At 47.2% G+C, this 12,014-nt stretch overlaps 1 protein-coding gene across 1 annotated transcript in view; it reads right to left on the bottom strand.

Moving 5' to 3' along the window:
* Positions 1 to 12,014, bottom strand: part of RIPOR3 (RIPOR family member 3) — an 898,683-nt gene that overhangs the window by 135,118 nt on the left and 751,551 nt on the right. The window contains exons 14-15 of the mRNA XM_069651171.1: positions 11,550 to 11,685; positions 3,814 to 4,410 (exon numbers count right to left, since the gene is read on the bottom strand). Of these exons, the coding sequence (XP_069507272.1) occupies positions 3,814 to 4,410; positions 11,550 to 11,685 (733 nt within the window). The remainder of the gene's footprint in view (positions 1 to 3,813; positions 4,411 to 11,549; positions 11,686 to 12,014) is intronic.

Genomic DNA, 12,014 nt, shown 5'->3' with positions numbered 1-12,014 from the left:
TTAAAAATGTTTTAATGTATTCCAGTGGCTGTCCCAGGTTCATGGTCCGATTCTTACCCTTTCAACAGCCGGCATATGCCATCCAATACATAAATAATCTTATATAAAGGCACCTTATCCAAAGCCTGTCTCTTCTTTTTGGCATTGCCTACTTTGTAAATCACTTCTGTTCAAAATAAAATCCTGTTCTTAAATAAATGTAAATATATTGGGCCTCATTATGAGACCGGCAGTAGCTGTGCTGGTAAAACCGGCACGGCTGCCGCCGGTATAATTTCTTTTCAGTGCCCGGGAATGGCCAAATACCGGGGCATTAAGGCCCTGCCGGACCCGGTAATTGCCCATTCCTGGGCGCCGGAAAAAATTACTCCCCATTCCCATTTGAGTCCGATAGGACTCAAGGGGAATGGGGAGGCCGGATGCACCGGCACCATTCATGAATGGTGCCGTGCATCTGACATGGTCTGCTCGCAGGTGCCGGTCCGCCTGCAAGGTAAAACCTGGCAGGTGTAAAGGCACCCGCGAGCAGACCTCGTAGTTTGCCAGTACGGTCACAACAGTACCGGCAAGCTTACAGGTACTGTTGTTACTGTACCGTCCTACTCATAATGAGGCCCATTGCCTGTACCAGCCTTGACACGTCACTGAAAAGAGCACAGGACCAGCCGACACAGAATGAGGGTAAGACAGATAGGAGTCTTTTCTCATCCAGGCCGGCCCTGCAGTACCCAAAATGGAAATCCTCATTCACAGCATTAATGTTTGAATGTGATTTAACATTTCCATCTTGGACTCGTGATGGGCATGCACAACTAGCATTTCAGGCAACTGGCCTTTCAATAAAAAGCACAGTGGGTTGGGGGCTGGAGGCCTGCTGTATTATACTATAGAATCTTTAATCTTTACTTAAAGTACCTATGCCTTGTTCTCGACCACATAAACACCTATTTCACTAACTATGCTGACGACACGCAACTTGTATTCGAACTAAGTGGCAATTATCAGAAAGATAGCGAGCAACTTACCACGATATACAACCACATGGAGCAATGGATGGACTCCAATTGGATGTGCCTAAACGGAAAAAAAACGGAACTCATGATTTTCGGCTCATCCTCTGCTCGTGCTAAGCTACCCTCATCCTACACATCCTTCCACATTAAAGATACCCCCATTCCGGTCCTAAGCAAGGTTAAAACCCTAAGTATGCTACTAGAAGCATCGTTGGGTGCGGACGCCCAAGTACAGTTCATCAAAAAAAACTGTGCTTACCACCTCCGTCTAATAAAAGCCATCAGACCTTTCATATCCGGGGAAAGTTGTGCGACCATAGCAAGAGCCACCATTTGTTGCGCCTTGACTATGGCAACGCTCTAGTCCTGGGTGCCTCCAAGCAATGCCTACAAAGCTACCAAATTGTACAGAACAACGCGGTAAGAATTGTCAAGCTCAAAACTAAAACAGAGCATATCAGCAACTCCAGAAGGGAGCTTCATTGGCTGAAAATCGAAGATAGGGAGCATTTCAAAACCTTAATCATCGTTCACAGATGCATCTACGGAAAGGCACCAACCTACTTAAAAACTAGGATCAAACCATATGTTCCTAACACTGAGATCATCCCAACTTGGTAAAATTGCTACGTCACCAAACAAACTCAAAAGTGGCTTAGGTAGAGCCTTTCCAACCCTTGCAGCCAACCTTTGGAACAACCTACCAGACCACCTTAGACTGGAAATCAACTACTCGCATTTTCGCAAACAGGTAAAAACCCATATCTTCAAATAAACGGCCATCACGGCATATACCTCAGTTAGCTTAATTCTATGTGACTGTCCCGTCCGCTCTGTCTAATCACTATCTCTTCCGTCCGTTCCCGTGTCCTTGTTTCTGCGCCCCAAGGCTCGTGAGCTACCGGCGCAATATAAATATTAAAATAAATCAAAATAAATAAATAGAGGAAAGGACCAAAAAAAGGAACACACTACCTGATTGGTTGGGCTATGCAAAAATATGAAAGAACGGGGCGTGATGCCAGTCACAGGTTAACTTACTCTCCTATTCAAAAGAGCATGCTCTGCAGTGCCGCTAAGAGATCACGTGGAGGGGAGAAGGAAGTAGGTACTGACACACCAATAGTAATTAGGACGATTCCCAGGCTTTTTCCAGAAGGTATCAACAGACAGAAAAGAACAGCGAAGAAAAGGCATACTTATTGGACAAAATAAGAAGCAGTTTAAGTTTTAAGTAGGAAGTTATAAACATCTCTAAAGATAATGCTTTCAGTGCAAAGAATGGGCAGTTTATATAGGAAGTACTAACCACCCCTATTTAGGATTGGCTGGCCTAGGGAGAGGATGTGTGTGCTGCCTGACTAAACAGAGTTACACAGACCCTAGAGAGGATGTCTTCAGTGTAATGAATGGAGTGCAGACATAGGGAAAGGACCTGAAAGAGAACACAGAAGATACACCCATCTCTATAATGTCTAATCTGGCGCTGGCTCTACACATGGTTAGAAAGAGCACTCTAACGTTTCGGACTTCTTCAGGACAGACATGTCTTTGTGGGGATTTGAGTAAAAACCTGCTGTGTTTGATCCCGGGAGAATTGAATACAGGGGTGGGCCAGTTACATCGGGTCAGCTAGTTGCAGGAGTCATCAGAAGTCTTGAAGTTCATGGGATTTCTTTCAGCTGCTCAGTAGGACGAGCAGTTGTCTAAAGAGTACAACTTGAGCAAGCAAAGAAAATGGGGCATCCGAGGACCCCGAGAACACTTTATCAACAAATCGAGGATGCATCATTTAAGGCCATCCCAAACACCATGTTTTGGAATAAAAGTGTATTCTTTTAGCGTTTGTGCGATCACTGTTGCTACCTAACGTAATGACAACATATAAGTAAAATGTGTTAGGTCATGGCAAAGTGCTCATGTTAGTCTGTTCAGGGCGGTTAGGCAAAGTGCACCTGTTAACTTGGAGTAGGGAGTATGACATGATGGATTAGAAATGCGTGTTTTCCCATAAAACACATATGGGAAAACGCCAATTTAACTGTACATCAGGTTCCAGAGGTATGACATAGTCCATCATTCTAGTTGCCTTCAGGGATCTGCAACCTGCAGCTCCTCCAATGTTCTGGACTAGGACTCACACGTGCCTGCATCACAGAGTATCCTGGCTAGGACTAGGAAAGCTGTAGTCCCAAATGTCCGGATAGTCAAAGATTGCAGACCCCTGCCTTACATGCATGGCTGGACTGGGAACCAAAAGAGGCCCTGGAATGATTTTCAAAGTGGCCCCAGATTACACATTTTCAGCAAGTCCAGCCATTTTCCTATGGGAAAATGTGGGAATCCCACACAAAAGACATCCAGGGTGAAGAGGCCTACCGGGAAATCTCCAGAGTTGCCCATAGGCCAGTCCACCCCTGCTTAGATGGTTCCACATTTCTACATAAACTAGCATGATAGTGCAGAAGCCAAAAGTAATTTAAATTGAGACAGATTATAAAAACAATAAATCTGGCTTGATTTTGACCATCCATTGCCTATACTCATTAGTATTTGCAGAAAAGATCATGTAACAACATCGGATGTTGATGATCTTTTACATATGAATAAGTAATTGCTGTCTGAATATCACACTAATTCTCAATCCTAAAACGTGTGCTTTTCTTTGGGTAAACAAGCATAACTCTTATGAAGGGTAGATTATTTTGCCCAAAGGCCCTTGTTTTCTACGCGTTAACTTCTTGTAGGAGAATATTTCAAGGACCCAATCCACAAAAGCCAGAAAATTGACAATACATACCTTTAACCTGTCCTTAAAACTCAAAATTTGTTGTGAGAGTTCTTGTAGATTTGCCTGCCCTTCACTTTTCAGCTTCAGTAAGTCAAAGACCTCATCAAATTGCCTGACCATCAAATGTGTACATCCAGTCACATGGGCCGCGTTGCCAGCATCGGCCAAGGTTTTGTGAATGCTGGGGCTCAGCCTGTCCTGTAAGTAGCGCATGTCATCGGGATGGCACGCCTCCGTTACAGCAAAGTCCAGCTTTGTTGGCTTGAAAGCTTGCAGGGGTGTCTCTCGTAGGATGTCTAGGGTCTTATGACTTGGAGTTTGTAAATAGTCCTCTACCTCCCTCTTTGGCGTAGGAAGTTCCTGTAATGAGTCGTACTGCAGCGTGGCGGCGTCGCCGTCTCTGTCGGCTAGGTCTGTTGTTGCTATCACTTGTTGGGCAGAATCCACACACTCACTCTGATTTGTGATTGAATCATCAGGGCTTTTCGTCCTGAAGTGAACATCAAAGTCACTATCTGCTAAGTAGCTCAGGATGCAGGATGCTTGGTCTTCACTCTCAGTTGAAGAAAATGTGTTCCCCAGATCACTCTGCTGCTGCAAAAGAGACTGGGATAAACCCAGAACAGACCATTAAAGACAAGATAATTACAGCATACAGAAACCAATTGCAAAGTGGCAGTGAATTGAACAATCTCCGCTTCGGAGACCTGCTTGGTTCTTGTTAATGGGAAAGTGATACGCAGGGGATAAGCTTGGTATGTTTCACTACTTGGTACGCTATGATAGTTCAAGTGGTTGCATATGCTCGACACGGATTTGTAAGAAATCTTCAAAAGTATTTGTATTAGTAATATGTCCTCACCATTACCATAGTGTTATAATCCGCCAGTGCCTGCCTGTATTCCTCGGCTCGCTTCGAGAACTGGTGGAAATCTCTCATGACACAGACCCTTTTAGTGAGCTAGGCTAATGTTCTGATTCGGAAAGCTCAGGCTCTCCCCTTTCCCCCATGGTGCACAGGATAAAGCCTCACCCAGGAAGTAAAGGGGTTCATGTGGGGTGAGGGGGACTCGGCAGTGTACAGACTGTGTTATCTAAACGTAAACATGGAGTGTGAGTGACCAAAACCCCAAGGCTTACATTACCGCAGGCCAAGGTTCCAAGCATTGCTTGGGATTGAGTTATCTACTCTCCGGGAAATACTCTGTAAACACATTCTGAACTAAGCATGCTGAGATTTTACGATGATTAAACCAATCAGAATGCTGTGGCTAATAAGGCTTTGGAAGCTATCATGCTTGCTGTATGCATTTTGTGACATTTGATGATGGTCAACCAGGTGAATCGGTCTTGAAGGCCAAGAAAAGATGATTGCATCAATATCTGAGGTCTTTGCGTATTTAACAATATTAAATCAAGCTTGGATTACGGGAGCCTGCATGTGCCCTACTAATGTCAATTGATTTATTATTATTAAGACTATAGCCCTTATTCACAGAGCGTTTTCCAAAGGGGTGCTGCCATTATAAAACGCTTCTGTGAATTACGGCTGTTGGGGGTTTGAGTGGGGGTGTGTTGGGGGTGTGGGTGGGGGTGTGTGTTTGTATGGATGTGGTGGTTTTTTAAATGGATGTCCGCATGGGAAATGTACGAACATTTTGGTATAGCGTACATTTCCCATGCAGGCCTTTGCATGCAGTGATTTCCATCGCGGGAAAATCACCCAGATCCGCCAGCCATATCTCAATTCTTGCCATATTGGGTTAATCAGCCATATCTCACATCTAGGTAGATTGTGTTAGTCAACCATACCTCTCTGCCACCCTTACTCTGTTAGCCAGCCATCTCTCGCATTTGGACATACTGCCCTGATAATCCACTATTTCTAGCTGTCACTGCATTTAATGTTCTGCCTCATTTAAATTCCCTCTCCCCATTCGAGATGCGCTAGCCCCAATCACCTCAACTCTAAGTGCCTCCTGCACCGGTAAGACCCTTGCAGGTCTAGGCAGGTCTAGCCCCCCTCATCTACAGTGATATCTCAATCACAGCCACCCAGTGTCTCCAACACACCCAGCCTGCCTTACCCTTACATGACCATGGTGAACAGCATACTCTCAGGCCAGCTTCACTCACTTCCCAGATCCCCACTGGCCCTCCCTCCCCTACATCACTACCACACTCACCCAGACTGACTCATGCACAGACTGCCACCAAACACACACCCCATTCCCACATACACGAGCAGCTCTCGGAGACTCCAGAATGCATCACTTTCGCCCGCCACCACCCTCCCTCGCAACACCATCCTCAAATGCACCACTGCACTCTCCCAGAATCATCCACTCCAGATCACACCTCTCCCACTGTACATCACTTATCCTTGCACCCTCATTCTCAAACCCCAATACAACACCTACCCGGAAACATGGACGCACACACCACCTACTCCCATTCACACGGAGCTCTCAGACACTCCCAACCACACCTCACACGACCTACTTCCTCCACCCCCGCACCCTCAGTCCTGAAGCTACTTCACACCACCCACAACCTTGCTACCTCTTTAATCCCACACACCCACCAACACTTTGACACCACCACTCACTGCACACACTTCAACTCTGTGACTGAGAAGCTCACTGGCTCACCCAGAGTCGTCTGCTGCATACCCTCTACCGACCACCGGCCCTGGCTCTTCTCCAACCCCAAAACTCCCTTGCTTGCCCTCCCTCACTAAAAACCCACAGCCTCCCTCATACCCGCAGTACCAACCCCCCAACTCCCAGACCAGAGGGGGACTCTGGCGTGCCCAGAAACAACTGACCTTCCACTGTTTGTTTCCTCCCCGGCCCCTTCCCTCTCTGCCCCGCCTCCCCTGTCCACTTCCTCCACCAGTAGGCCCCCCCCTCCAAAAGCATCTCACTGCCCAGTGTCCAACTCTCAGATCACAGGAGCTCTCTGGTGGTCCAAAAAATATGGTCTGTCCGCCAGCACAACTCTTGCACCTTCCTTTAGAAACACACCCTGCCCAACCCTCGTCCACTCCCTATCCCTGGCCCCCTCTGCTACAAACCCAGAGACCACAAGACAATGGCATCAGCTCATCCCTCACACGAGGGGAGCCTGTCCCCCAGCACCCTCCAAACTGACACCCTCCCTCACACTCACTCTTGACCTGCCCCATTCTGTCACAACAACCATCCGAGAGGAATCCTGGGGGCGCTGCGACAGCTTTGGCCAAACCCTTCCCCTGCCCAGCGTTACCTCCACCCCATCCCCTGACCACACCTCCCCCGGTAAGATCTGCCCACCCACCAAAAACCATCTGCACCACACTGACCACCCCAAAATCGCCTACCTCGGCAAGCCCCTTCATCTCACTGAGCGTGGAGTGTCTTGACCATTCCCCAAACCATCACCTTCACCCCCTTTCTTGCAGATGCCCCCACCCTCTCAGACACTCCCTCAGCACTGAATCGCACAAATCTCAGAGGTAGACAATGACCCTCGCCCTCTACTCTGCAAGCCTCACCCACCCTACACCTCTCGATCCTTTCGATGCCTGGCTAAACGACTCCCTCATTCCCCTAACCCCTTCCAAGTCTGCTCCCTTCCGCAAAGGACCCTCACCCAAATCGTTCACCCCCTCCTGAAGACTCTGAAAACACATAACCACTCCCTTGAGCACAAATAGTGAGCTTCCAGAATACCGCAAAACAAATCTGTACTCCCCCACCACCACAGAAACTGCAAATCAGAGATCCTAAAAGCCAAAAAAGATACTACAATATCCTGAATATCCTGATCCTGAACTGGCAGAGCAGCAGCAGAGAACTCCACAGGATCATCACCCAATTCCCGAACCCGCCCTGCACCACACCCCGACTGCCTCCTCACAAACACTCTGCAATTCCGTGTCTGAACACTTCCACAAAACAGCCATAGACAGGACAACCAACATTAAGGTAAAACTCGCCCTCTTGTCCACCCACTCTACATCTGCTATGCCTGACACTTCCACCCTCACCCCTGAGAACCCTTCTGTCTGCTCCTTCAACCCCATCTCGAGTGCGTGATTCGCAAAACTACTATCAGCCAGCTAACCCTTTGGCTCACCGCTTGATCCTTGTCCTCCCCCACTCCTCAAAGAAATCTTCACCTCCACCTGTGCAGGAGAACTGGTGAGTTCCATCCTCAACGACTCCCTCTCCACCGGCAACTTCCCAGACGCATTCAAAACTGCACGTGTCAAATTTCTGCTTAAAAAAGCATCCCTCGACACTCTACTACCCATCAATAACAGGCCAAACTCCAACACCAGATTCCTGGCAAAACTCATCAATCGCACTGCTTACTCACAGCTTGTGGAATCTAACAATCTCCTAGACCCTGCGCAATCAGGCTTCTGTCCATGGAACCGAAACCATGCTGATCTCTATCTGGGATGACCTCAAAGTGACAGCCGACTCAGAAGGATGTGCAGCTCTTATTCTTCTCAACCTCTCTGCAGCGTTTGACACCATCAACCACATACTCCTCCTCGACAGACTGACCTCCTTAGGAATACGTGATTCAGCTCTCTCCTAGATCGCCTCATTCATCTCTAACAGACAGCAAATCACACTCATCCCGCTTTCCTCTCCGCTGCATTCTCAGTAAACACTGTAGTACCCCAAAGCACCTGTCTCTCACCCCTCCTCTTTAACCTCTACCTGACCCCCCTCTCCAACATCATCCGCTCACCCAATCTCACTTGCTACAACCATGCGGATGACATACAAATCATCATGAGAATTCCCAAATGGGCCTCAGACCCCAGCCCTGATCTAGCAGCATGTCTCTCAGACATTGACCGCTGGATGACAACTAATCACCTCCTTCTGAACCCAAGTAAAACAGAGATCATAGTATGTGGAAAATCTGCCCTTTTGCCCTTTCCATATCCCTGGCCACCCTCACTCGGCCTTCCCCCCATGACCATCACTAATGTAAAAAACCCTGGCTGCACAATGGACTCAAACCTAACTTTATCTCACCACATCAACAATACATCCAAAGCCTGCCGTTTCCAAGTCAGGCCCCTGAAGCTTATCTTTCCCTACCTTACCTACCCAAACAGATTGGCTGCAATTATGTCCATTGTCATGTCCAGACTTGACTATGCAAACTCCCTCTACCGGATGCACCAGCCTATCAGTTAAACACACTCCAAACAGTACAGAACTCGGCCGGTAGACTACTTCTCGCACTGGGACGAAGAGACCACATCTCACCGACCCTCTGCGCCCTACACTGGCACAGGGCCATCTTCAAATTCCTTTGTATTACCCACTGAGCAGTGCACAAACCAGGCCCCAAATAAATACGTGATCCCACCCTACCTCCGGACCCGCACCCTTATGTCAAGCACTGCTCTCCTCCTAGTGGTCCCCACCTTCAATTCGACTAGGATCGGAGGATCAGTCTACTGAACCCTGGCCACAATCTTGTGGAATTCACTGTCTCATCGCATAAAACACAGCAAAGACTACATGGTGTTCCCGAAAGGCACTCATAACCTGGCTCTTCACCTAACCGCCTGACCTATCACCTAGACCGACGCCTGGAATGGTAACCCGCTGAATAAGGACCCTGCCATAGACCGTCAGGCCTGACGATCTCCACCCCCACCAGCTAGGGCCTTTTCCAGACATGAATTCCAAATCGTGGTGGCTCCCTGAGAGAACTCTGCACATGACAGAATGTATTCATCACCACAATCGCAGGAACTCCGTAAATGCTACGGCCTAAAGCCAGCTATTGCCAATCATGGGCAATTGTGCAAGACTCGTAACCAAAGCACACACACTCTTGAGCTTGATAAAGGCCCCGCAATTATGTACCACGCAATCAGCTCTAGAAGGCACCTGCCTGCTAACGCTACACCCCTGGAATCAAAGAGCAGAGCTAAATATTGGGGGCTGCGGGAGGGTCCAACAGTTAAGCTGCTAATCATTTCTACCATTTAATGTATATAACAGAAATACTGACCAGTAATTCTATCTAGCAGAACTAGAAACCCATGCACTAATCAGCACTAATGAACTGAATCACTGACCTGCAAATATGCACTATGCTATCAAACCAGGAATTGCCTCACTTGCTAATCCCAACAAAGAACTATAGCAAGAAACTAGCACTTATTTGTTGCTGATCCCAACTATCTGGGTATTTCCAAGTAAAAATACCTACCAGGGATCCAATTTAAAAAATTGCCGACCGAGGATAGCACTAGCAGTAATGCAATAGGAACACGTGTTTTGGGACTGACCTCCCTGTCTCCACCCACCAATCTTCACCAAACAATGTGACCCACCAAGATACAGGAAGATTCCACTCACTTGACAGGGACTGGAATCTGAACAGAAACAAGGTCTCCCGGGAAAACACACAGACACTCAAACACACAACTATGCTAACTCTTGCGTCTGCACCAACAAACATTTAGAAGCAGCTACACCCCTCGAATAATTCAGCATAGCTGCACACATACACACCGCCACGTTCACCTCAACAGCCTTTAAAACGCAGCTATACCCTTCGAATTCAGCCTAGCTGCACACATAACGTCACCCTCAAGCACCAGTGCCGCCAAAATGCAGATACCATTCATTGGTCTTACTGCATGCATTCTACTGCCCTTAGCCAGGCACTGCAGCACAGCTAGCGCTAGTATGCAGCTGCGCATCAGCCACTTCACACTGGCTGCACACATACAGAGTGCATCTATGCACGTTGTATTACAGTACTCTCTCCACTGATCTGGACTACGGTCCCCGAGGGCGTTCAACAGACAGCGCTTTGCAATCTAAACAATGGTAAAAGGCGCTATACAAATGCCAAATAACATAACATAATGTAACGTTTTATCTGAGTCCATATCCAGTATTGGTTTATGATTTCTTTCCCAAAATAAACACATTCGGTCAGATTTTGAGAAAATATGGAAAATATTAAAATAGCACAGAGGATGGATGGGTTCGTTTTAGTTGCTCCATTTTCAGAAAAGAGTAGGTCACCTTGTTCTCAAAGATGACCTGATCGTTTCCAGGGGACTGCGCTGTAACGGAAATTATGCACTGGCCACCCATATTTGGTACATTTGTGTCGGAAGTATGAGCCCGGCACTAATGAAAAACTGACTCCCAGCGCTCACAGGATTGCTTGGAGCGCATTTCACAGCGATAGGCCTGTAAAGAAACTGTCAATTTGAAAAGTACATTTTAAGAAAGCGCTCCTATCCTTGTTTGTGAGATAGAAATGCAATTGTGACAGCCATGTTTTATACGGCAGCTATCACACTTCTTTTAAAATGCATGACAGGTTCAAAAGGGACTAGGCGAGTAGGTGCAGAGGAAAGTGCCTATTTTCGGAACATCTCAATATGCATTCCATTTGTGGCGTCACTCCCTTACTTGTACAAATGTGTAAAGGAGTTGTAAGAGGGCATACGATGCACACATTCCGACGCCCTTTGTGCATTGGGTTTAAACTTTTTTGGGTGAGAATGTTGAGATGAGGTAGCGTATCACTTCACTTGCGCGCCAAAATGTTTTGAGAATCTGGCCCATTGAATTAAATTAAAATATTGACTCAGCTATTTTTGTTCATAACGTGTTCTTTATTTACACCAGGGTTCACTGCAGCGAAATGTTCTTGTGGACGCATCCTTGTCTCAGAAATAGAGAAAAAACTGTACTCACAAGAAAGTACTTTTCTTTGAAGCAGGGCGTGTTGGGCGGGGTCCAGTTGTAGAGGCAGGTCCTTCGGATGGTGGCAGAGGATTTGGTGGTGCTGGAGCTGCCAGAGGACAACAGCAGCTTTTCATTATCAAACGGGCTGGAATAAAAAAATTAAAGAAATCAGGCCTAGCCATAAGTAACACTGAGGCTCCTTTTGCTTAAAGAATGCGCTTACTGTGAATACGGTCCTCTTCTGCTTTAGATCTTATTGTGCACAGCAAATACAGATAGGGCCTCATTACGTCCCTGGCGCTAAGTGTTTAACGGCACCGTAAAAGGCTGCGGCGCCGTTAAACACTTAGCGCCTTACTACGAGGTCCCTTTGCGGGACCCGACCTTAACGGCTGGTCTACACAAAGGGACCTTAGTGCTAAGTACGGTACCGCAATTTGCGGTACCGTACTTAGCGCCTTCCCCATTCCCATA

This window comes from Ambystoma mexicanum, chromosome 3p, assembly GCF_040938575.1.
Source record: "Ambystoma mexicanum isolate Mex_15411 chromosome 3p, UKY_AmexF1_1, whole genome shotgun sequence".
Lineage (NCBI taxonomy): Eukaryota > Metazoa > Chordata > Amphibia > Caudata > Ambystomatidae > Ambystoma > Ambystoma mexicanum.
This window is presented reverse-complemented; position numbering and strand designations above follow the sequence as displayed.